Source organism: Pomacea canaliculata, linkage group LG13 (assembly GCF_003073045.1).
Source record: "Pomacea canaliculata isolate SZHN2017 linkage group LG13, ASM307304v1, whole genome shotgun sequence".
Lineage (NCBI taxonomy): Eukaryota > Metazoa > Mollusca > Gastropoda > Architaenioglossa > Ampullariidae > Pomacea > Pomacea canaliculata.
In genome coordinates, this window is record NC_037602.1 from 2,151,534 (window position 1) to 2,178,706 (window position 27,173).

The 27,173-nt window shown below is 39.9% G+C and overlaps 2 protein-coding genes across 4 annotated transcripts in view; both read right to left on the minus strand.

Annotated features, from left to right (window-relative positions):
- Positions 1-1,188: 1,188 nt before the first annotated feature.
- On the minus strand, positions 1,189-16,650 carry LOC112554712. Its single transcript, XM_025222684.1, has 6 exons — positions 16,021-16,650; positions 9,657-9,826; positions 7,599-7,725; positions 5,700-5,878; positions 4,006-4,791; positions 1,189-2,106 (listed from the first exon to the last, which is right to left on the minus strand). The coding sequence occupies exons 1-6, from the start codon at positions 16,060-16,062 to the stop codon at positions 1,992-1,994; spliced, it is 1,419 nt and encodes a 472-aa protein (XP_025078469.1). The 5' UTR covers positions 16,063-16,650; the 3' UTR covers positions 1,189-1,991.
- A 6,175-nt stretch (positions 16,651-22,825) lies between these two features.
- The window catches only part of LOC112554617 (neuropeptide receptor 15-like), a 32,208-nt gene continuing 27,860 nt past the window's right edge, over positions 22,826-27,173 (minus strand). For all 3 annotated transcript variants that reach the window (XM_025222509.1, XM_025222512.1, XM_025222511.1), the window contains one exon: positions 22,826-26,767. In XM_025222509.1, coding sequence (XP_025078294.1) covers positions 26,453-26,767 — 315 coding nt within the window. In that variant the 3' untranslated portion in view covers positions 22,826-26,452. The remainder of the gene's footprint in view (positions 26,768-27,173) is intronic.

Below are 27,173 nucleotides of genomic sequence, written 5' to 3' on the forward strand. Positions count from 1 at the left end.
TCTGCTATTGTAGCCTTCGCATTGATGGACATCATTAATGATTTCAAAGCCAGTTACAGCATATTTTCTAACACTGTTTTTAATGTCGAAGTATTTTTTACCTGAGATTGAAAGGAAAAAGTGTGGACGAATTACTGTAAAGCATTTTTCATTGCTATTTGATAAGACTTCGGGAATTATTGACACAGACGTGCAATACGTAATTACATGATTGCATGCTAAGATGATTAGCGGCCAGACTAGAAAAGTTGAATGAAGTGCACCAGAAAGAGCTGACTGTCATCATATTTTAACTGAAGTTCGTATTGATAGTGGATGGTTGTAATCTGCACTCGAGTTCATCATGATGTGAAACTTTAACACTATGATGTAGTATAGGTGTACAGTAAGAGAGAAAAATTGTGCTGGAGGCGAGATCTGAATCAACAGTTTACGATATTATTGTCTTGCTTAACTGCTGCGCCAGCGATCCGCGCAAATGAAAGAATGAAAAAGGCAAAAATAGAGATGACAATCCACGGGGGCAGGTGTAGATTGTAGAAAGAGAGAATAAAAGTCAGTGTGAGAGAGAAAAAAGTGAGTGAGAAAGATATTGATACAGAGTAAGGAAAAAAATCAAGCTATAGTGAGAAGGATCGGGGGAGACGGGGGTTAGAAAAAAAAATTGATTTGGAGAGTAGGGTGGAGAGACTGAGAGACCCGCATTCTAATTCAACGCCTTGCCTATTCAATCTCAGATGATCACTCTATTTGACAGCCAGTAACGAGACACCGAATAGGAAGAGCGACGTTCGTTTCGCACATCCCGGTGGCCATTCGCAGTCGGCGTAATCTTGGAATGTTCAATGGGGGCCACTAATCTGGATGGGAAGACATTCATCTCCTCCCTGTGGAACCGAATTATCTCTTAAACGTTTTCTCAGCAAAATCGAGACTTTCGGTTTGTGGACGTTTTTCTGTGCCTGGAGATAGTTGTATGTGTATGTCGAGGAGTTTTTCACTGAGATCTGTGGAAATTGTATCTTGTACTCACCTTCACCCAGTCATTACAAACTATTTACAACTCACCAGACGTGTACCGACGCGCTATAGACGAACAAAAAGACGAAAACAGATGTAATTAAATGAGTCACTAAAACTTAATCAGAGTTAGACCAACCACAAACAAACAGTAATCCAAACTAGACCAATTAGTATTTATTTGGCATATTAATATACATGTGATGTGGGGCAGTGCATGATTAACAAGAACGAAATTGAACCTCCTGTTCCAAAGAAGTGTAGTCAGTTCATAGTCATCAGAGATAAATCATTTCATCAAAATGGCATTTTTTTTGTAAAAAGTATAAAGATAATGGCAGTGACTGAATCCACAAAAGTTTACAAGTCTTCAAACATAAAATTATGTTTTCAGCATTTTGTTGTGATTAAAATGCCCAAAAGTTTATTTGAAAAATGACTATTTGACAAATCGACTAGATATACCCACACCCGACAAGCAGCTCAGGTAAAACAGAAATCACATTTTACAAATGTTGTGACAACGCTTTTATCTCATCTCAAATGTCAAATAAATTTATCTGACGAGGAGTCTAGGTCAGGGATGGGCAATCGTTTTGCTTAAAATTGAAATGAAGCGTGTAATGTACAATGAGTACTAGTGAATTGATACACTGTCATAGACATTTTCAAGATGCGGTGATATCTAATGACTAATAACTAAACAAAACTGGTCAGCTCTTGACTAGATACAGCTCATCAGCCCTCTCAGTTGAGGCTGCAGCTACTACTACAGTTATTATTACAGCATATTATTTCTTATAATAATAATAAAATGATGATTGACAATTGATGATGATGATGATGATGATATCAATAGGTAAAGTAACACATTTCTAATATTCTGCTGTCCCAACATGAATATTTAACAAAACAACATGTTCTTAATATTCTGTTGTCTCAAAATGAATATGCTATGTAACAAAGTAATCTTAATATTCTGCTGTCTCAACTGGAATGTCACTTCTCCCAGCTGTTCCGTTTTCTTCCACAACGCTGACAAGTCGAGGGGTCACTGTATAAATTTCCTGCCGCTTCAACATTGCTCTGTCGAGATAGAGAAAAAAACATCAGTGCTCAAAAGTACATCAACAGTTCCCTGTACATTATACATTATACACCATACCACATTCGATTATAAAAAAATATGTTTCTCAACAAACTTGTTAATGTCAACCAATAAAACATATCAAAAGGTGTGTACACGATCCATCTGTCGCTGTTTACTATTTCATTCACAATCCCGAAATCTCACCACAAAAGTTCTCTATTTAAAGCCTGCCTTAAGTGAAAATAACAGAAGCCAAGCAGTAAGAAAGAAATGTCCAGCATGCAAGTCAAGGGTAGACTGGCCGACATAGTCACAACTATATCAGTACATTAATAAGAATCCCCTTTTACCTGACACAAGGAATTTAGTAAAATTGTCTCAAAGAATTTATTGTAGTATTGCGTTTGTTCACCTGGAAAATGCTGAATAGATTTAGTGACTGTTTAAGGACACTAAACAAATTACTTTACAAGGTCTACTGAACAGAACAAGTTTGCTGTCCTCGTAAGAACTGAACTGTTTCACACGATCCAAGGGTTTGGGCACAGACTACAGAAAGGGCATTCAAGGCTTCTCTCGAAGTTTTGCAGCTTCAGACTTCTTCCTTGCTTTCGTTAATCGAAGAAGAACCACGAAAACAGGAAGAAACTTGTTAGGCTAATTTTTAGGGAGCCGAGACGGCGGACTTGAGTGTGAGTGACGCACACTACAGGGAAAAGGGAGAAAGGGGAGATAACAGTATACAGAATTGAAAATGAACAAAGGGAGAGAAGAGACGGGGGACGGATACACGATTGAGACATGTGATCACGTACTGACAAATAGCTAAATTCAGTTGTGGCTTTTATAGAAGTAGAGACCTTCGTACAAAATCGTGGACCTTCAGTTAGGGAAGAAGGTGCACGACACACACGTGCAAACATAAATAAATACACTCGGGGAAGATGGGAAAATCAAGCGAAGGGAGAAGAAAGTGTAAATAATGAAGGTTTCAAACAACATTTCTGATGAAATTTGACAACGCTGAAGAGACAAGGGCAACAAAGTTTGTTGATGGCAGCACTAAACTATCATCAAGCATGACCGGGAGCTGCTTACTTCCCACAGTGTGTTGCTACAGCCTGCAGCACTCGGAGCACGATGCTGAAGAACTCGGTAACTTTCTCATGCAGCGGCCATGCAGACCAACTCGCAGTCTCCAAGGTTTGCCGTTAATGCACTTCCCCTCCAGCCCTCCTTTCGCTAACTTCGGTGTCATTACCGAAGGCAAAATTAATCTATCGAGGTGCAAACTTCATTACTCTCCCCGTCACAGCCCCTCCCGACTAACTATCCGATATTTTGGGACAGTTAGACTTAATAGTTGAGTAGGTGCTGTGAGGATTAAATGTCTGCTGCATTTCTGTAGTCTCCATGAGTTCTTTGGATTGCCAGAAACTTTTTTTTTACTCTGAGAGTGAGATTTCATGTGGGCGTAAATAATTCTTTAAATAGAAAAAAGTAAAAATTAAGGAGGGCTGAAAATATGTTTTTACTGGGGATCACATTAGCAAATTTCTGTCATATTACACAAAGCTATCAAGATGCTTAGAGATATTTATGGTTCATTTAAAGTTAATTAAACACGACAGGATAATGACATGGTATGACATCTCGTGACGACATCTTGTATGACCCAGTGACATCACATCACTAAAACGGCTTTAACATTTTCTGCGTGGGAATAATTATTGCAACAGTTTTACCTATTGAGATGCGGCCCTATGCTCCACTGGGGATGAATAGGAACCAGAAGAATAATATATCTGGGGGAAGTAGAGGGTGGTGTTTGCGCTTCGTAGTGTTTCTAAACGTGAGCTGTACTACTTTACTAACCCACCTTATACATCCCTCACCTTTGCTTTCGCAGGTAGAAAAGGAAGCCAAGGAGGGAGATGAGAGCCATGCCTCCTAGTACACAACCGAGTATCAACTCCCAATATTTCATAGGCTCATCTGGTGATTCCGTCATGACGACTGGACTGCTCTTGTTCCCATTTTCATCTGGAACCTCCGTGTATGACGGAAACGACGATGTCTCTTTAAATTCTGTTGATGTCGAGGTCGCAGCTAAAATGTTTGAAGACATATCTCTCGTCGGCGTAGGCGACATTTCTGTGAATAGGATAGAGGACATGGAAAAATGAGAAGGTTCGGTGCTGGAGTCGACTTTCAGGCTTTGTGTTGGGTGGATAGGAGAGTCGCTAGCCGAGTTTTGTGTTGCCTTCGTCGAGGTCTCTGAAGTAAAATCCGTTTCAACGATAAGTTCTGTCCACCCACTTGTTACAGCACTGCGTTCTGTCATCACAGAGGACTCTGATATTATCATCTGCAAAACGAAGGATGTTTCCAGTATAGAGGATGTAGAGAGTTCGGCAGTTTGATGAAGTGTCGTTGTGGGTTGAATTTTAATATCTGTGGGTGACGAAGGCGGTAAGGACAGGGTAGAAGATCTTGCAACAGAGGACGATGTTGCTGGTCTGAGGGAGCTGTCAATGATGCTAATGCTTGATGAGCTAGTCGCGAGACTGGTCGTAGCTCCAGGACACAGCAGGGTGTTGGTTTTCGTGATGTGAGCAGAATCCTCGAGGATAATGTCGTCTGCATGCTCATCCCAGTCAAAGCGGTAAGCCACTTTCAATCTACAATCAATCAACTGTTCGATTTATTGCAATGACAACTTGTTTGCATTCATGCTAAAGGGAATAAAGAGAACCTTTACTAAACTCTCTCTTTGCTAACAGAAAGACAAGCTGACAGACAGACAGACAAAAAGACATAAAGATAAAGAGAAAAAAAAAAACAGACAAAGAGAGAAACAAAGGAATATTGATAGACTAGAAATTGAGGGGAAAACCCTCATAACATGTAAACTAAGGTTTGTGAAATATTAACTGTGAATTAGTGGTTGAAGCAGAATCTGTGTGCGTATCAATGGCCTTATAGGCGTCTTTACACAGTGTTACAAAGTCTAAAGAAATGGTCAAGAACCAATTGGACATTTTGCGACAATATTTGGGTGAAATCGAAATCAGGTCAAATCAGCTTTACTCTTGACCTTTCTTCACCGATAAGGATAAATCTTTCAAACGAAACTGAACTCAAATCCTCGCTAGCTGTTTACGACCCACTTCCTTTGATTTACTAAACCTTAGATGATCCTTGGGGAGAAAGGATGGTTTGGTTGTTCACAACCTTAGTCAAATGATTTAGTCGAAACCTCTGATCTTAGCCTTGAGTAACACAGATAAAGAATGTGATTTTCCTCAAATGAGACATAAAATAGTGAGCTTCAGGTTTAAATTAGTCCTGGAATGAATGTCCTACTAATGCTCAGGAACACTCGGCTGAAATGAGTTTAATCAAACTGGCATTGAAGAACCAGTTCAAGGTCCACAACAAATTATGTCGGCAGACCTTTCGAAGATTGTTTTCCCCTGGCAACGAGGAGTATTTCCACAGATATGTAAAAAAATTGTAATTGAAAGAATGCATTTATCTGTTTCATTTAGTCTGACAATACTGCGCTCAAACAGACCGGTCACCTGACCTGAAAGGATGCCCGCGCCGACTCCCGATCAGTGTTTCCGGTGTATACATGTACATGGCGGAAGGTGCCTGTGACGTCACCAGCAGGCTCATGGTGTCCACGAGCTCCATTTTGTTTGGGCGACCGTCTGTGTAGATCATGTCCACGTCGTCGATCTCTATGGTGACTTGTACGCACATCTGTTAATGGACAGAAGGACGAGGCAGTCAGCTTATCATTTCAACCCAGGCAGCCGTTGTGAGCAAGCAAGGGATACAACTGTGAAGCAAGAAGTCATTTCAGGAAGACCCCTGGCCTCGTTGGAAACGACTGCAGTTACGGCAATAGCTTCTTGATTATGTATCTCATATTACTTATTGACACCCAAAAGCTTAAGACTTGTTGCTTGAAGTTATTATTAGGCTCCTTTTGAAAAACTTATAATCGAACCGAACATATTATATACATCTGCAGATGTCATATCCGAAAGAAGATTTCTAATGCACCTACAGCTGTAGTTGAGACATGTGTCATTCGCACTTAAAGAACAGTGTGTCTGATAATCTCGTCTTATGCCATAAGATGCGAAAAAGAAAGAAAATAAATGTGGTTGTCTTATTGGTGCAAAGACTGAAAGACCATGTCTTCATGACATGTCCTTATTTGGGGGATGGGATTGAGAAACAGTCTTCGAAAAACCCTTATGCAAAAGATATTTTGACATGGCTGTCATTAAATCCTTCGTAAAACATGACTCAAAAAATGGTATACGTAAATTTATTTGGACAAGTCAGTAACTTTTCATGGTTCTAAATTCTTAATTCAGTCTATGCTTAATTTGTGCCCTCCCATAGTTGCTTCTACAGGGGTTACAAGTGACAATGGGATACATCATTTACTAGTAAATAAGAATTTCTGTGGCTTCACTTTACTCAATTGCTTTTCGACTTTTTGGACCTGCAGATCGGTGCGACGGGCAAGACATGTCAACATCATTAAACAATAATCACAAATTTTGAAAAGCGATTATGATGGTTTGTCATTGTCAGAAATGATAGAGGATTCTTGCTCCCTTGAAACTCAAGAGGAACATTCTTAGGAAGGAGATTTCTTTTAGGGATGTCTTCGTCCTAATGCAAGCGTGGGAGTGCGCGGAGTAATGAAGGAGCAATTTCTAATTTTTGTTGAATGTTTTGTTTTGTTTGACGTGACGTGTTTACCAGGAAAGCAAATTTTTAGGGGAAATCTTGCAAGAAAACACAATGTCCGCCTCAGGCAACAGAAACACACGCACAAACACATACACGTGAACAAACAAACAAACACACACACACATGCATGCTACGCCCACAAGGCAATCCACTCGATCGCATTGCATGGCTTCTCAGGTTCAAGACCCTTTTATGTTCACAAATAAATGTTAATTTGCTTGCTTACGTTTCACTGAACAATTCTTCGGGCTTTCATGAGTGCTTGAAGAATGGGTTTTCGGTTTTATCTATGGTCACTTTAAACCGGCTTTTATCCAACCGCAATATCTTAATTATGTCGTTGATTGAAAATAGCAAACGCTTTGAGTCGGGTGGAGTTTTTAGTATCATTTGTTTACAAGCACTTAACTGGGGATGAACTGGGTATTGATTAAACCTCTCCTGCCTTAATACAGAACGATGGAGTTTCACTTCATCCAATGTGTAATTTGAAGTTTAAGGGGCATGGAGGGAATAAGCCATTATAAGGGGATAGACCGAAAGGACCTCTGCTGTTGGGCTTAGAAATGTAGTATGCATGTCGCCCCTCAGTAATAAAAGAATTCCAAACGATTATTCAGCTATTTCAGCAAAATATTTGAAATAACAACAAAATATTTAAAAATATTATTATTTTTTAAAAAAATCCAAATAGATGAGCAACACTTGCCGGCCACTCGTCGAAAGTAAAGACGAGCGGATTGGTCAAACCCTGACTCAGGAATTGGAAGGTTGTGTTTGGGTGGCTACTGGAGTTGAAAGGTCGATCAGACAGCCGGCGAGTGATTGTGTTGAGTCTGAAACAAACAGTGAGTAAAAAACACTGTAAATCAAATATTTAATGTTTTTCTATTATTGTGTTTAAATGTTTTGGATAACTACGAATCTCGTGTTCCCCTCATCTTCTGTCTTCTAATCCTGTGCTTCTTACCTTTCTTCTTCTCTTAATCATTATCATTTTCATCTCCTTCAAAAAAGGCCTTTGAGAGAGAGAGACCGAGAGAGAGAGAGAGACCGAGAGAAAGGGTGATAAAATAAATGACTTCTTGAAGGGTTTACTCCTGGAAACATGCAAGGCATCAGCGGGTAAAACTTTCCCGAATGTTGATTTAAAAGTTTAAGACTTCCCTTTGAAAAGTCAAATGAGTGCAGTTTTAATTTTTGCACTTCGCTGAAAATGTTGCCTCTTAATGACCTTTCCTTATTAGCAACTTATTTTCAGTGACACGAAGCCTCATATTTTTACAAGTTTAAATTAGTTAAATCCCATAATTTAATGAGTTATTTCGTCTTGCTGTCAGCAAGTCACAATTTTGGGTTGTCTCTTGCGGCTAGGATGCAAGAACATTTGGATGCTCCTTGTCCAATGCAGGCCAAATACGTGAGCATGTCCCTTGCCATTACCAGGTCCAAACTAAGGTTAAATAAACCGCTAGGGACATGCTAAATTATTTGGCCTGCCCCTAGCCATTACCAGGTCCAAACTTGGTTCAAACCGCTAGTTCTTGCTGGACATCTTCTGCTCCAGCAGGCAGGACCTCACGGGCGACCAAAGAACCTTCCAGACAATCGTTGCACGTAGCACGAAGGCGTCTGGGGCTGAGATCAAGGAAACCATCTTGAAGCAGACTCGGTTAGCAAGTCGATCGTCTTTATTCAAGACATGCTACTTCCATTTAGCCGAAGCTTCCAGGCTGGAAAAGCTTTACTTGATTAGAAACTTGGGATCTGGAGACACTGGAGGCAGAGGAAACTCCAGACTTCTAATTTTTGTTGTATTTTTTTATTTGTCAAGGTAACCAAAACTTTAAGTGCACAGAGAACAACATGACAGATGGAGAACATTTCTGTCACTATTCAGGTCTTTTGTTCTCGTAGAACATCATCGAGAATTTCTCGACGCCTTCGTTCAGATGGCAATCAACTCCCTTTATGAATTCAAAATACTCTCCATTCTTTCTTGTTACCTGTTGAAACTTCGAAAGTGAGGTACGCAAGTTAAAAAATAATATGAAGACAGCTTTGGTGTATTTCACTTCAAACCTGTCAACACAGTCAGCAGCCTTTAACAAAGGGATTTCAGTCGGAAGGAGACAAACAAGTGGATAGAGAAGACTTTTTTGTATCTGAAACACTGTCCAGCTTCATTTGTTGCGATAGTTTTTCGTTTTGAAATTACCTGTTCACAAGACACTCCTAGGCGATTTTTCAAAAGGACTCTCTGATTCTACAGACAGACGGAAACAGCATTGAAGCATTACCTGTTGCTGTTTTCAATTCAAACAAGGATTTTTTTAGCACTTGGGGAAATGGTTAAAAATCTCAGCTGAAACGATTTTCGGACTATGGAAAAAACTGAGACATGATGAAACTTTTTCTTTGCTGTCTTTCATTCCTGTGCAGTTATGAATCACCAAGCTGAGGTTTGTGTTGCTGTGTACACGGAAACTTTAACACGGTTAGTTAGAAATGCAAAGGATGAAGAATCCAATAATATTTACTAAGATTTAGAAATGAGGGATGTTGTTGCAACCGACTTCACGCCATTCTGTGATTTTGACATAAATACTTGTGTCACTAATATGAAGTGGTAGATAAGCAAGCTACATGCAAGCGAACAACTGCTGATGATGAAAGAAATGTGTCTTTAACCTTGATGCAACAAGTAGGTGAATCCCATGGAAAAAATTACTACTTATAGTATAAAATAGATGTAATGATTGCTTACCCATTCAACCCAGTCACGGATGCTTGGAAGAGCAGGTCACATGGATCCTGACACATCCCTGAACTGTCTTCAGCACCGTCACAGCACTCTCCAGAGAAATTGCGGTTATCAGAATTGAGATACTCAAGAAAGCCAAGAAAAAAGCGGCCATCGGTCTCAACCTGGCAGCTCTGAATAAAAAAAACAAAAACAAAAAAAAAAAATATAGCCTTGAAGCACTCTCTAGCTTTCTCGATTCCATATCGTGGGAAACGGATGAAGCAGGCAGTAAAATTAGTTGAAATAAGCTTAATGACATTCTCGATAGTGCCTTCCTGTCTGCCTGTATCTGTCTCTTATAAAAAATAATTGGTGATATGTTTGTAATAAAACATATGCTAGTAAAATACAAAAATTAATAATACATTCCATAAAGTGGTCTTGAAATAAATAAATGAAAAAATTTCTGGACACCCTGAGCCTTACTTCACACTGTAAATGAAGCTTGCAATTCCAAACCAATGCACTCGAGGCGCAACACTTTTTGGCCGCAAAATGTTTCAGCTGCCCAGGAGAATAATTGCTATAAAAGCCCATAAAAAGCTTTTTTGTTACAAAGTTTATAGTAACAAGGGTGCTGTGTTTGAGCGATAACACTTCCTTTAAACTATCTTCTTCCCTTTAAAAAAAATTAGCTTCACTTAGTTCCTGTGATGGAGTACGTATCCATGAGAATTGCTATCGTATAGGCATGTTATGTTTGTTTGGTAGGAAAAAAATTAAACTGATCGGTGTATCACATCCCGTACTACCTGTTCCCGTCGTGTCAGGTAGAAAATCACGGAACTTGAAAAGGGTATCTAAATAAGGTGTGGATGGGTAACGGGTGGGTTGGGGCCACTTCCTCCGGCAAGAACACAAGGAGTTAGATAAGATGAAGTGCGCAAATAGTTTCTTGCCGAGAATGGTGATTATGTACAAGGTAAGGGTAGTGGGGGTGAGAGGTGGGTAGAATCACGAGCGGTGGTTCTGTGGCAGCGTATGTGTGTAGGGTGGAATTAATGGCCTCATCAGGACCTCTCCCAGCGGCCAGACGCGTGGCTTTCAGCCCTCGGAAGTCGGGCAGTGTCGGCATCAGACGCAGGCTGAGATGCTGGCCGAGGCTAATGTCGCCGCCTTTTAAGCGTGTTTGACTTGATGTCGCTACATCGCTGGTCTCAATCATTCACGTGATGGATGGCTCTTCCAGCGACCTCTGACCTCAACTGGCTGTCACTGATGCAGGGGGCGGGTTGGTCTTAGAGCCACGGGTTGTTGTTTTTTTTTTCATTATTCGTTTAATCTAGCTGTTTTCTGCATCAGCGTGATTTACGATGATATAGAACCCTAACAAAATCCTCCAGAGACCTTTCTGTACGGTATGGTTTGTTTCACCTACCTTTCTGCCACCTAACATAGGTGTGTATGTTAATTTATGAGATTTTGCATGAATATTTGTTTTTGTTTATTTATTACTTTTGTTTATTTATTGTTGTGTTTGTTTTTCACTACCTTTTACGTAATCGGTTTCTTTTTCTGTCCTCTTCATCCCTCTTACTTTTTTCCCTGTCTTTTTTCTCTAACAAAGCAAGAGTGAAACCCAACCCTAGTGGTCTGACACAGATCGTGTCACAGGTAAAGCAGACGTATCCCCATCTTGTATAGCAAAGACTATTAGTCTCTCGATCACAGGACTGGCGAAATGTGCAGCTAAACTTAGTCTGGTGTACAGCCTCCCAACATGCGATGGTCGTCAGACATCAGAGACTTGCGTAGGCTGTTCATTAGTAAACAGAGCCATTAGCACATTAATCCTGCCTACAACTGTCCCTGTAAATACTTTGGAAACTTATCCTGTATCTTTATGCCTCTCTTTTTAGTTCTCTCTCTAACACAGAGAGAGAAAGGGAGAGAGAGAAGACAATACCGCACAGCTTTCAGGACGAAAGAAGAAGCGGACACAAAGTAAGGTAAAAGAAAATGTGGGAAAGTGTTTAACAGGAAGAGAGATTGAAGGAAAGGAAACTTTCCCACAAGCATTAAGAAAAGAAAGATTTTCAGATAACGGATTCAAAGTTTTCTAAACAGCATCCGACACTCCTAAAACTCATTTTCCGTTTAATCACACCAACCCACTTTTCCTGCCTCAGCAAAAACCTGTTTCGTACCAAATTCTCTTTTGCCATTCGGTTAGCAAAACAGAGAATAAAAGAGTACCCAGCGCCAAGAGTCACGCAGTCACAACATCATTTCGGTGTGTGAAACATTATCACGGAAAAAAACCAATTTTCAAAAGAAAGGAGAAAAAGACATTGTTAGCCTGCTGTTCCCCAAATGGCCTTTCTCTAAAATGTCACTTTTGATGGATGTAACGTTTACGGACTGTAGCTACAGTGGAAACTTGGGTGACAATGATTTAGAGGGTGAAGTAAATAAAAAAATAACATTGCCGTTGTTTATATTATTATTATTGTTATTTTACTAACATTCACGTTCATTGAAGAAGTAAGGTGCTAAGGATAACATTTGAAGAAGTATTCTTCTTAAGGTAATTTGGGTCGAGAGGAACAATCCAACTTATCCCCTTCAAGTCTGGAATATGGGGTAAGTTTTTTGTAATTTGCAGGAGTGTGTGTGTGTCTGACTTGTATATCTATGGTTTGTGCATGCCCGGTCATGTCCGTGGGTGTGTACATGTGCTAGCTCTTGCTTCCCATGTCCACAGAACTTACAAAAAAGCTCACCCAAGTCCCATATCACAAAAACTCTTCGTTGGAGCAATTTTCGTGCCTCCTTTTCTCTACCCGGCGTTGAACCAGAACACAACTGAAAGCTTCCTGCACTCGGATCTCCAATTTCACGCAAACATAAAAAGGTAGGCCCCGGAATTGGGGCCAACAAAATTCTCGTGACGATGGGGGTCGAAAGAGCAGCGAGATGTGTCAATCAGAGACAAACATATTGAAAATCAGTATGAGCAGGCACGGCGCCTTAATCAAATGTGAGGAATCCAAAATGTATTGGTGGTATTTGTTCTTTTCAGGTCAACAGAGCTTGACTCGAAAAAGAGTTTTGTAGCGAGTTTCGTAAAGGAGTGCAAATGGTCAGGGAGATCAGAGGAGCTGAACGACAAAGTGAAGGCAGACAGTGTACGAAGATGAGAGAGAGAGAAATGGGAGAAACATCAGCTAATGTAGTTGATTTTTTTAGTCAATAATAAGAAAAAAGAAAAGTACATAGATGTCATCCTGATTTCAATGATACTGAGCTTTTTCTCTATCTTAAATAGTTCCGAAGTTATGAAGTATGAACAGTATAATTCATGGTAATCGAAACTGAAAATTAATAAAATGCTGATTTAAAAGGTCAGTCTATCAATAATTATAATATATAATAACACAATAAGCTTCTCTTAAAAAATTTCTGGACATTCAGGCACAAACATTTAGTAAAATCCACGAATTCATAAGCTCTTTCACCAAGTGTATTTATTCATCTTGTCCAACAATACTTCAGAGTGGCATCAAAGTGTGCTGTGTGATCTTCTAATTTTGCTTTTTATCAAATTGCAGAAAGGTACAATCTCAGGCAGAGAACATGCATACTAACATATCATACACCTTACATGGATGAATAATTAGGTGGCATACAGTCCTAGTTAACCTCAAGGTTCTATCTGGATTATAACGGATGTGACCCAACAGAGCTGACCTAATGGTGGCGCTTGCATTTCCTTGAGAATACAACTTCGTGTCCATAACAAATTGCTGTTTAAATTTTTCACATTCAATTATAGTTATTTTTTTTTTATCGAATTCCCCAGATATTTGGTCTCAAATTAAAGTTTATTCTCTCCTATACTTGATGAAATTACTTATTTTTAGGTCATTTACGGTCACATGCAGAAATTAAGCTCAAGTGGGGGTAGTCTCTGGCCAAGACCAACTTTTAACGCCGCGGGCCGAAACGCTCCTGGGTAGTATATAGTTCCAATCCGTTTTTCTATTTATTTTGCATCCAACCCTAATATAAACTACACCATTTTACACAAAAATATTATATTCGTTATATAATGAGGGTCAAAACGCAATAACGAAAATTACAGTGTGTTGGAAGGAGGAATTTTTTTACAGAAAACTACATCAGAATTACAGCAGATCGCTCAGTCTGGGCTTCCTGCGGAAAGAGATAAGCACAGAGTGGACCGAACGCAGAATTTTCCTCCTCCTCCTCCTCCTCCTCATCATCATCATCATCATCATCATCATCATCATCATCATCATCATCGATAGTTAAAAAGTATGCACTGACAACAAATACTTTTGGCTTGGGGAGCTACCTCCAACTACCTTTAATTTAGATACCCAGGTATGATGAACTTTTCCACAGTGCACACACTAAAGGAAATGAAACAAGTCTTTAGGTCCTTTAGGTGTTGTAAATGCCTGGAGACAGCAAAGGTGATTCCTAAATCACAAGCGGACAAGACAGTGGTGAAATTGCCTTCCTTTTCCTTTTCAAGTCGGAAGTCTACATTTATAGACAGGTCTTAATATAAATAATGAAAAGGTTTAACTCATTCTTCTCTTCATCTTTTTCTGCTCTCTTCTTCTCGTGTTTGCTCTTTTTTGTGTCCTGTTTTATTTTGTTCGCATACTTTGCCTTAATCTCTTCTTCATCGTAACTTCATGACTCAATCTGTTCTCTCAATCTCTCTCCCTTGTTTTTCAAATAGTCTTGGAGATGCGTGGGTGGACGAGACCTTTATGCACTAGGCAATGGATCCATACTATAGAAGCCCCAGTGATGATTTGGAAAAGCAACATTTCATTTCTCATCGATTACTATTGATGTTGTTCGTGAGGCTATAAAAGCAGCTCACCTCAGAGTTACAGTCAATTAGTGTTTCTCTTCACGAGACCAACGGAAAATGGACTGCGGTCGTGTGCTCACTACGACAATAGCGAGTCGAGAAGTAAAAGGTCATTATTAAATCTTCGAATTTCCCCAGGACCAACTTCAAATGTTTTGTCTACCGTGTCCGTCCCTGTCTAATGAGACTTGCTCGAAGAATCTAGGATCCAGGGGAGAGCACTTCGATCCTGCACTTTCCGACTTGAAATCGGATTTACTGCTTTTAGTACACATACTTGAAAGGACGATGAACACTTCAAACAACGTTTAAAAGGGAGAGAACACGCACTGGTAATTATGAGGGGTGGGGTGAGGGAAATCAAAGTATTCGTGGAGCAGTGGTTATCTTTTTTTCTATTTTCCAGAAACGTTGAAAATGTCTCTTCAGGAAAATATGGAGGGGAGGGAATTCTTCCTGATTCATGAAACACATTCTCGTGACTCATACTTAGTTCAGCATCTGCCCTGTCCCTCTAAGTGATCTACCCTCAAGGGCTCAAGCCTTCCTTCGTTGCAGGGAAACCAGTTTGTTTTGTAAGTAGTTTCAGTCTTTGCGAGCGAGATAAATATCTTTCTTTCCGATGCGTCATTTCCGGCTCCGTCAAATTATCCCCCCTAATCGTTTTCATTTGAAGTAGCTAACAGAGAGAAAAACCGAACAGGGCTATCAATCTTTTCTAAATGCATTCATCAACCCCGAAGTAGCTTATCGTCGCAAGGGAAGTGGGGTGCAAAAACATTACTTAAATATTTTCTTTATATTGCAGATCGAAACCTGTTTAATAAAGAGGCTAATAAAATATCTGCAGAGTTTTTGAACATCTTTCCTTGGCTTTTAAAAATCATATTTAGTGCAGGGCAAAGGTTACACGGTCTATTTCGTTTAACTAAAACGAACATTGAAAACACTATCGCTTTTCCATTTTCTGCTTCAGCAGATTAAGTTAAATTAAAATTTTGGAGTAATTTTTTAGGACGACGATTATGGAAAAATAATTTAGTGATGGATGCCATACAATCACTGCTGATGGCATTGCTACTGTGTTAAAAAAAAACAGTCCAAGGCCATTGAATATTTTTGATTACATTGCAAAGTTTTCAACTGCTTCTCGTTCTGGCTCTACCTCTGCTCCCCTTGTCTCCTCCGCAAAATGAATGATGTCTACAAAATGAAACACCAGTAAAATAACAAAATCACATAATACACGACTGTTTTTACATTGATGCTTCTTAATGTGATGCTTATTATTATGAGCATCAGTGTTACGACCATCAATAAGGTAACAAATCTGACGACGAAGTTCATCATCACTGTATCATCTCCCTTTTCCCTCTGAATGTTTATATTCCATAATTCTGACTAAAGTGATTGTGAAACTTAAGCTAATTCATGTCCTCATAGTTTAAAAATATAGAGGAAACTGTCCCTTACCTGTAACAGCAAGGAAACTGCCACAAAAAGAACACGCATCATCTTTTTTGTCGTTGCTTTCTGTTACATAAATGTATCCACAGGCTTTCTGTGAGTCCTGCAAAGCTCTCGTCAAAAGCTTTGTTCCAGACAGTACGATTCAGAAATATTCGCTACTTTCCGTGAAAAGTCAATTTGCAGAGGAACAAAAGCAGAAACATTGGTTGTCCTTCCTTGTTTGTGAAAACAGGTCGTCAGCAAGTTTCCACATCTACCTTCCACGAATCACTTCTCAATGATGAAAAGTGTCAAAGTTTTTCTGAAAGAATGTTTCTTCTCCTAGTAAAGATACATATTAACTGTTTTATATCAAAGAAGTATATGCGCCCATGTGGCAGGTGGCTGACCATTAATCCTCAACTATTTTACAATTTCACAGTACAGCTGCAAGAGAGGAAACCATTCAGTTGCTTCTAGTCCTTCACTCCCCTTGTTTATTTTATTTATTTTTCAGATGGCGTTCCTCTTTGCTGCTAGTCAGATTGCTGAACACTTCTCGTAAAAATGCACAGATTGTGAAAGAAAAAGTTAAATTTATTGATGTAAAGAATTCCAGCTGCATGGTCTATCCTCGATAACACACTGCCGACAATGTGGCTAAGTACCTACTTGCTGTCCATAGATAAGCTTGAATCACGTGACTGTGTGAACCTATTACCCCATTAAATCATGACCTCGGCAGCCTGGCAACAGCAAAATTTGAACAAAAAGTCAGATAGCGCTGCAGTGACACCTATTTTTTCATAAAGGCCTGTAAATATTCTACATGCATATATCACGCATACACAGAGTAATAGGAAAGCGGATGGGGAGACAAAAAAAATTGAAGAGATAAAGTGGAAAAAAGAAGAAATGTAATGAACGAAGGAGGAAGAAAGAAAAAATATGTATGGATTTTTTTGTTTAGCCCTTTAATCCTGACTGCCAGTAACAGTCCTCATGTAGAGCTCCTACAGAAGACATCCAAGCTGGAGAGAACCTCAACTGAAGGATGCCATCACAGTAGACATTGCTGCAGCTGGCATCCTGAGCGATCTGCAAAGATTTACCTGCTCTTGTGCGAAAACCTCGATCGATGGCCTTGTATTAATGTGAAAATGTCGAGCCTGGCAGAGTGTAAAGGATTTAGTCCCTAGAGAGTGGTACAGACGATGTATGACAGGGAGACAGTTTACCTGTTAGACGAGCTGCCAAGGCCAGGCGGCCAGTCCCGTGTTCTGTGTGTTTCTGGGGATACGAGAGGCAGATGGAAGATTTTTCCTTTAATATTTTAAGATGTTGTCTTGTTAGTTCATTGCAGTGTTTTACAATTACATTTCCGACAGAAAATTGCCAGATTTTCACTGTTTGTTTAGAGTGAAAAATTTATGGCAGTTTCTGCTTGTGGACGTGCATTGCGTTAGTCTGAGGTTAGGATTGGGGGACAGTACGCTTGACTATGAAAGATATTTCTTAAAGAAGTCGGTTTGAGACCGGAGTTAAAAGCTTCGAACGTAGAAGCAGTTTGAAAGTAGCAAAGAATTCCAAACAGTGGAGCCTGAAAATGAGAAGAATTTCTCCGGTCTTGTGGGAGGCTTAAAGAGAAGGGCAAAATGACTCCAGTGGCCGACAAGTATGCCAAGATACTGCCATTGAAGACAATTGTAGCAAGGGTGGCGATTTGTAATCAGTTCAAGCTCGAACTGGCAGCCAATGAAGCTCACAGAAGAGGGATGATATATGATGTATGGTCGGCTTTTTGCCCACATAAAACGGTACGTGCGAGATTATTCTGAGCCTTTTGAATTTTGCCCAGTGAGGGGCCAGAGAGATCGACGAGTAGACAGTCGCAGTCATTCAATGGAGACAACACAGAATCAAACATGGTGACAAAAACTGATCGGAAGAATTGGACGGGACTGATCCTGTAAAGCCTTAGAAAGATGGGCTGACAGACCGCATTTGACATGAGATTTAAAAGAGGATGAGTCGGGAATAATAACATCAAGCCTGGCGATAGTCTGGCAAACAATGTTTACCCAAGAGAATATACAATAGTAGAGGATGGCAAACGTTTGGCAATGACCATTGGAGGGATGTTGGGTTTGTTGTCATTCATTTTCAGTTTGTTGGTGGACCTCTAGGGTTCACAGAGCCTACAGAGTGCAATGGTGCTGCAGACCTTTTCCATCCTCTCTGTGTACTTGTGTGTGCGTGCGGAACAGAGAAACACACTCACATGCGTGTGTCCGTGTGTCTGTGTACGTAAGCGTGCCTACATGTGTGTTCATGCACGCATGCATGTAAAGTGTGTTGGCATGCGTGGCGGCAGCAGGCCACCAATCAGCGACCAGTTGTGGCCCTGCTTTCATCTGGAGCTGCTCCTGTAATCGCAGAGTGGAATGGAAGTGTGGAGGATCAATCTATTTCCTCGCTGATACAACAACACAGAGGAGGACTTCATTTCATCTCTTGCTTTTCACTCCTGGCCTTTCACCGCGACCCCAGCACCACTGTTGTGTGCCATTCTCCTGGTCGCCCTCAGCACGCTTCACTCCTTTTTTTTTTTTTTACATTTCTTTGCTCTTTTATTTCTCTTCATCCCTCCATCTTTTCTTTCCTTGCCACCGTCTCTAAGAACTATGTGTTGCTGGCCGGCTGGCAGCACTCATGCGAATTAACGTGTAAGCAAAGGGTTCTGTCTAAAAGATGATTTCTGATATGTAGGTATGTCAGCATGTATCGGTTGAATCTTGTTTTAAGTGAAGAAGACGATAATTTCAAACTGAAGCCTCAAGTTGAATTCTGCCATTGTCTTATTTACTTAACAAGTATGAGTCTTCGTTCTCACTAAACATAACATTTATTTTTGTAGTTAAATTTTTAAAGTATTATTAAACTTTGGCCTTCTCCGGATGATTAGTCGATGCCTACAGCACGCACTTCCAAGATGTGCAGACAGTCGTTCATTGAAGAGGTGTTCATAAGCCACCATTGTTATTCTAGTCGTCTGATTGTTTTTTTCTTGTCTGGTTAGGGTTGGGGAGGGGTAACTTTGTCTTCACGAAGGTGCTGAGCTTCTTCCAACCAAGAGATCTGATGACGGATGTTTTTGCAGTGTCTGCTGCCTGTTGTCGAGCAAAATAATCCCAGTGTCCCCTCTCAAAAAAAAAAAAAAAAAAAAAAAAAAAAAAGGTTCACACTCCCCTCCAGTGCACGAGAATCCTATGAGTGTATATTTCTATGCTTCATTTGTGTCGCCTACCTGACCTTACCTGGTCTGGTACTCGTTACACCATTCAGAAAACATGCAATATGAAAAGGTTGTTAGGTTGTAAAAGGTGTGTTATTAACAACGAATACGTTATTATTTCTTATTTCATTTATGTTACTTTTTTTCAGCTGAATCTTCATTCTACAAGATCTACAATGTCCCGTGTCCCTAATATAGAATATGCCCAATCACGTGGTCATGTAGGGTCAAATATTAATTCAAGAAGGCTTTCCAAACAAACCCTCGTCAGAATTAAAAGTACAGTTCTTGCATTTAAACGTGCCTGCACTATATTCTTTCACAAACTTTAAAGATAAAACAAAGAGAGACAATGTTGTGAGACAAGGTTCTTTGGCTGATTACTGACCGACACAGCTAGTGAGTGCCCGGACACCAAAATGGCTTCATTTGCCCACTTTTAATTCGTTTCTAACTTTGACCCGAGTGGAATCGATCTCCCGGCAGGCCCAATGCCAGTGCTGAATGGAAATGAATCCTAATAGGAGTTTGGTGCTGCTGAGGCGCAAGATTGGTAAAAGTCTGCGAACGGGTAGTGCTTGGTGTGAACGGGTATTTGCAGTCTCCGCATACACGGTGGTTGTAGTGGTGTCGATGACATATTTACTATGGCGGGGTAATGGAGACGGGGACAGACCTTGCTTGCTGACCCGACAAGGAAATCTCCTGCTGGAGAAACCAGCCGAAGTTAGAGATTTTTGATGAATGGACGCAGGGCGGTCTTTTTGATTGCAAGGCACGGTTGTTTACGAACATGACATGGCTGCTGGGTATAAATAGCTGTTCAGGTGAGACGACAGGTTAATATCGACAGTATCTCAAATGTTCCTTTCTTGTGTGCCAGTGCAAAATAACCGTCTGTGTGTGTGTGTGTGTGTCTGTGTGTGTGTTGTGAAAAAACATATTTACCCTACCGTTTACTTTATCACCTGTCACACCCTTTTCACCTGTATTTTTTCAACGGTGTTTGTATTACCTATGTCCACTATGTCTATAATCTCGTTCTGTTAATTAAGAAATGAGTGTTTTGTACGTTTGGGCACGACTAACAGGGTTCTCTCCTCTTTGTGTTGGATGAACTTCAGGCTTTTTACCTTGTGCACGGTTTGTCGTCGATCTGTGCACACGATAAAACACTTTCTGCTTCCAGATTCCGATCTGAGATGCACGCATGGCTGTGTCTGGCACCATGCCGTTTCTACAAAATGCTTTTGAAGTCAACGAAGACAGGAAATGAATTGATCAAGATTTCAAATTTCTGTTTGGCCCCCGTGCCACAATCCATGTCGACGAAATCAAAGATAATTGTGCAGGTGAAGGTTTTTTTTTATTGATTCCAGCCTCATCGATCGCTCCGCATGTTCGTTTATCGTAAATGCAAATTGGTTTCGATTTCGTTAGCAGTGCCCGGAAATGATTCCCGGAAGTGACATCAGAGAATGACGTCATAAAGGGATGTAAGTCAGAGCCGTGGTGTCTGCTGGCGATGTAGTGGACTTCCTGCTGCTGTGGACACCAATCGAGGGAAACTAGATAGCAGAGTGATTAGAGCACTAGCATCAGGACCCGGACTTTCAGCCGTTTACCCAGCAGTGGAGTGGGTACCTCACCTCGCAGGTTTGTCGGGAAAAAATCAGGGAGGAGTGTGATGGGGTTCTTGAACCTTCCCCAAGCAAAAAGGACGCATGCGACTACAGTTCAATTCAGTTTCGTTCCAGGTCCGTCGCTATAAAAGAATGTCCAAGTGACGTTCCATCTTACAGAAGCTAGAGAAGGAATTACAGTTGAAGCCGTCGGTGCACAACAATCAGTTATGCAAAAAATATCTTTTTTTTTTTTTTTTTCTTTTTTTTTTCTTTTTTTGTAACCGTGTCTTCAGCTCTGGTGTCTTTAAAGGACTAGTGAATGGACGGGAGTGCAGATTTCTGGCATGGGGTACAGAAATAGGTCATAATCGTGACGTCACATTTGTACACAGATACGCCTCGTGAACAAATAGTCCCACCTCTCTCACAAGCTGAGGATGTCTCAATGTACTCCTGCATCCAGGTACATCCTGACTTCCATGTTGTAGTCTTCTTTCTGTTCATGGTGATGTTTTCTGGAAAGTATTTTGAGAGCGGAAAGGCAAATATATCTTCCACCCAGGCTTACTCTATCATTAAAAACCTAACCCTAACCCTAACCCTATCATTGAAAATGTTTGTTACCAACTAGTAGCACATAATGTCACTGACATCTTACTGATGTTTTCTTTAAAAGCAGATCTTTGTATTTTCCCAACCTGTTTTCCAAAATCGATTTCTATTTAGAATCAAGCAATAAATAATGCAAAAACGGGACAAAACCCGCTGTTTTATGCTTGTTTTTAAATGCAAAAACCTTTGATTCAGTTTGTTGTGCATACGGTCGAAGCAGTCATGCGTTTATATTAAAATTGTTGTTGTTGTTTAGCAAAAGTCAAAGAAATAAAACTCATCCCAGTTCAAATAATTTGCATGCCTATCACACCAAACCCACGGTGTGAAGCAAGAGGAATGTTAACTACTTCTGGACTAAAAAAGACTACATTTTAATCACATTTTTTTTCTTTTTGGTATTGCATTTTATAATCTCTTTCGGATATTTTTACGCCCCCACTAAAGTGCATGCAATTTTAATCATTTTTATAATTTTTGTTTTTGCTATATTCTCGGGTGAGTTTTTTTTAAAGAGTATTCGTTTATTTTCCTGCTGACAGTAATCAATGCATTGAAGTAGCGGTTATCATGTGCTCTACGTCAATCAAATATGTGTTTTGTATTCACTCTTCGTTATTTTATCGAAATTGAAGAATAATATATTTCTTATGGAGTCAATAAAACTGTAAGTTTTTTTTTCCGAAGGGCTTATGAACAGGGAATAAGACAAGAACCGAAACGTGTTTTGCTGAAAAAAAATCTCATCAAAGCATCGTTTTCTTGTTCATCTCGAGATTAGGAATACACATCCATTGCAGCTGAGCGCGGCTACATGACATCTCGCAGATTCTCGATGACATCTCGTATGTCCGCAACGAGAAAGATTCTGAGAAGGGGACACAAGACGTCCGTGTCCTCGGCAATAATGGCAAGCTCATTGTAAAACTGACAGGCAAATAACCTTCCAACGGTTTTACTTTGATTTTACTTGACAATCATAAGCACATTTTATGTCCGACAATATCAGCAAACTTTGAAAACTGAAAGTTTTAATCACGTAAAGAGAAAATCGAGATCATGTTCTCATCTTACAAATGTCAGTACAATCTGCATCCTGTTGCACTTCTTTCTTCTTCGTTAATGGAAATCAGAAAATAGCATTTACAGAGGAAAACTAATGTTTACAAGAACAATAATACAATACAATAATATCTCTCATTTTTATCGGAAAATTTGAAAAAAAATAAAGCTTTCGCAGCTGCTCAACGAAAATTAGAATGAGTACTTGAAACGTTTTCAACGGATCATCCTCAACGATCTTACAGCTACGTCTGGACAAGCATTTTTAGGAATTTTATTACAATATTATGACATCTGGGAACTCTTGTTTGAGCTTTTTTTTTTTATTTTTTTTTTTTTTTTTGACTGTTGCCAGCTTAATCAAGAAAACAAAATATCTCGGCCGTAAAAATATTGGCAAATCATACGAGCTTGGTAGGAAGATTAGTTTATGTATGATGTAGTAGCAACATCATAGATATGACTTTTTCGTAGAGGTTTAAAGTGACAAAGAGATCACAACCACCATCTTTCTTTCTTTTTTCATGATGGTGATGAAATCTGATTTTCGTCAACGAGGACACTTTATTGTGCGGACTGAACAGCCGAAAGGAGGAAAGCAGCATTCACTTTGTTATAAAAAAAAGTCAAACAGTTTTATTGTTGTGCACATTCGGCAGTAAAAGCAAAAGCATGTAACATTTTTATGGCCGTTGTTGCCCCAGTATCCCTCCCGAAACTGCGATGGACATTGCAAAGTGTTGTGTAAGCGATAAGGTCATCAGCAAAAGATCAGACGGTTTGTTCATCATCGTCACGTGGCTGATCATAATAGCCTGCCCCTGTTTACTGACCTGCTGTAGCGCATTGTAACCTGCGACATCCTTTCTAGCAGCCTGCAATCACACATGATGGATGTGGTGGGCACGACAGGTCTTTATTCGCTCACAGAAGGTGTCTGTGTTACAAGTTATTGCCCCCATCTTTCACTCAAACCGCTTTGCGGAAAGCTAGGGTTTCCATGGCTAGATGATACAGCAGTTATTTCTATAAATAGAAGAACATTTCCATGTCCATTTATCTTAATAAAGCAGTGTGTGTGTGGGAGAGAGAGAGAGAGACGAACAAACAAGGGAAAAAAAAGACTATATTAAACGAAAAAGTAAACTCTTAAATTAGGAAACTGGTTAGAAAAATTGGTTTCCAAAGAATAAAGTTTTTAGCTGTCTTTTAAAAACAATGATTCCTCAAATGCTTCCAGAGTCTAACCATTAACCTCTTTCTTCGCATTGCCAGCGAGGCAATTTCTTGGAGAGCAATGAGCATGCTTTGAAAGGCTTCCGAAGTCTGAATTGGATTTTTGTGCTAGAAAGTCAAACATTCACACACGAGTCAACAGTCCGATGATGTGAACTCTTTCACGAGCCTGAGCCAAATCACGAGGTTTGGGATTTACGTATGATAAATGCGTGTTTACTCACGATAAACATGTACACATACTTAAAAATAACAAGCACATACTCTGTCTCTCACTCACGCAAACATACACACACACACACAAGCACATGTTTACTTGATTCACTCATATTTCTTCTTTTTCAAGTGGACTTGACTTCATTTAGTATGTCCAATTTTACCCTCATAACGGAGGAAACAAACAAAATAATACTAATACAGTTTATGTATGCGTTTTAAGAAAAGAAATGCACACACTACCACAGTCTGTTCGTGACATGTAAGTTCAAAGTAATATTAATAATTCAAGATTTTGTAGGATGAAGTGTTACAAGTACATTTACAACATTGCAATCATACAACTTACTACATTGACTACTAAAAGGGTTTTCTGAAACTGTTCAAATGCATGTAGCACCAAAATAAGCTCCCTACCTTTCATTGTACTTATGTCTAATTATGTATGTGGATGTATGTGCGTTGATCCATAGATGTGTAATAAAAATATCATTTTTTTTGAAGCCAGACTTTTAATAGCTCTCCACTTCCTCATCCTAGTAAGGTCAGTTATGGTATTTTCCTGATTCCTTGCATGTTTGTGTCGACATAGACACAGGCGTTCAAGTAATCAGTATTTTTTTTCCTACAAGCACTCAAACAGGTCATTCATAACTTAGTCAATCGTTAAGAATATTTCACATCCTTTATTATTTTCAAATATTTGTGGACTTCGCCATACTTTTTACTCTGTATGTCAAGAGGAACAAAGTGCGTACGTGATGTGAAGAACTTTGAAGACAGAATTGTTCGTAGGGAAACCCAAAGTTATTTCCTTCCTGGAAACAAACGTGGAGATGTGGAGAAGGAACTTAGCCTCGTATACGTTACTTTTACTCCAAGCAGATATATGTGCTTCCTCATTCTAAACTTATCTGTTTCAGACTGAGAAACAGAAACATTCTCATGTGCAAACAAATATTACTTAACCTGTAGACATTTATTGCTAAGTGTTTCCCTTTCTTTACAGGTTCATACATCATCGAGAACTTTGACGACGACAACAACGTATTAGCAATTCAAATAAAAGGAAACAAATGTTACGAAGGGATTGCGATGCAGAAAAAATTTTTTTGCACAATTCATGGGTTTTCCCACAAGTGGTCGCGTAACATTTTACAGCAAATCGGTTAACTGCATGAAAGTGGATCAAGAGAATGGGTTTGTGCCGCATTGCTTACTGGAAGAGATCAATCACATGAAAGACCTGAAAAGAACCCTGTGAGGTGCGTTAATAAGGTTAGTTGGGACAACTAGCTAACAGAAATTAGTGCAACGTGATTTTTTTTCTCAACAGATGATGCTTTGGCCATTGCTCCTTCTCCTAAGAACTCCTTAAAAGACACATGTAATCGCCGCTCACTGTCATTAAATTGCTGATCATGACTTATGAATATACCAAACAGTTTAAAATGCACAAATTAAAAACAAAAAACAATTGAAAACAATACAGGTCAAGAAGTCTAACATTTCTGTCTTTATTAGACATTCAGTAATTTTGTCTCTCCACGTCTTCACGACTTTAAGTCTGTTTTCTCAGCTCAGTCATCGTTCAAAGCAAACATGAGACGTTTGCATGGTGACTCTCCTGGATATAGTGGTTGTGTGCTGGCTGCCACATATCTGCCATTTATCATACACTTGGAACGTCCGCAGTGGATATCAGATCGCTTGGATCAAGGCAGGCGAACACAACAATTTCTCGGCACCAGCAGCAAGTGCACGTTGTTTGCTTACCTTGACGACCCCAACACAACCAGCGACGCGCGGCGCCGCGCGGCAGTTTCAGCACCTTTCATGATTGACCTCTGCCGCACGCAGCTGAACTCAAACATTGTTCTAGCGGAAGCAAACAGCTAACGGATCTAACGACAGACAGGTATCACAACTTGTTAGGAGCACTTAAGCTTCACACGAAACAAGTTGAGAAATAATATCTGTGTTTAACCAGATGTAAGCAGCTGAAAGTAACAAGCATCCGTAAGGTCGAGGGCACAATATGTGTTAGCCACTGACTTCTGGATGGCTGCCTAGTGTTTAGCAGATAACTAAATTACTTATAATTTGATGACCTTGTTTTTACCTGCTGGCCATTTAAGTAGCTACCTAACTGTGCACCGGGATCCTAACTGGTCGACTGCTGCGGCTAAAACATTCCTATGTTCCCTGGATAATTTACTGAAAGATAAAACGCTCGGGTTTTTTTTCTAAATTTTCAAGTTATCGTCTTGAGAGTTTGAGTTTTAAACACTGCATGTTTCTGACATTCGTCATTTGGCTGGCAAAATTTGCTCTTTTTTTTTTTTTTTCCCTTTTTTTCCGCTTTGAGTTCCAGGGCTTACATTCACCTCTACGCTGATTCAACCAGTCCTCACAAGGCAGCAGGCTTGGCGACATTGTTCTTGTGGATGGTAGAGGAAGTCTTTCTGAAAAGCGTCGTGTACTCTGTCAGTGATGTCAGACTGATCGTCCGCTGACGCTCGTAATTTCGTCGACAGCGGCATGACCGATCGCACGTGCAGCACTGCAGAATGTTCTTGAACTTGCTGCGGAAGTTCTCGCTGAAGACGCAGTACAGGAGTGGGTTGGCGGCGGAGTTGATGTAGGCCAGGGTTGTGGTAAGCACCAAAAACATCCAGTTGTCCCCAAACGACATGGAGGAGAAGGTGTTGTAGAATAGAAGCACCTGGAAGGTCGAAATACGGATCATATAGACGTCGAACCGAACGGAAAGGGTCCTGAGTCAGGTCTGGGTAAAGACTACCTTGTACTGATATCAGCTCATTAATAGGAAAACATTTGTACATCTTAATAGCTGGAAAAGACGTAAATGGACTAAAGAATGACAAAGCCAAGGAGTTAAACATGTATGACATTCGTTTACACAGACATCACGAAAGTTTCTAAAAAAAAACCCATTGAAGTACAAAATAAGAAATGTATGTGGATGAGGAAGAAACGACGCTAGAAAATGTTATAATCTGTCAGGTCTGTAAGCGTTAGCCCACCACCGCCCCTCTTTAACTCCCTTTCTCAAACATGGCAGGCTAATTGCTTTTCGTGTTTGCTGATGAACTAGTTGTTTCCCTCAA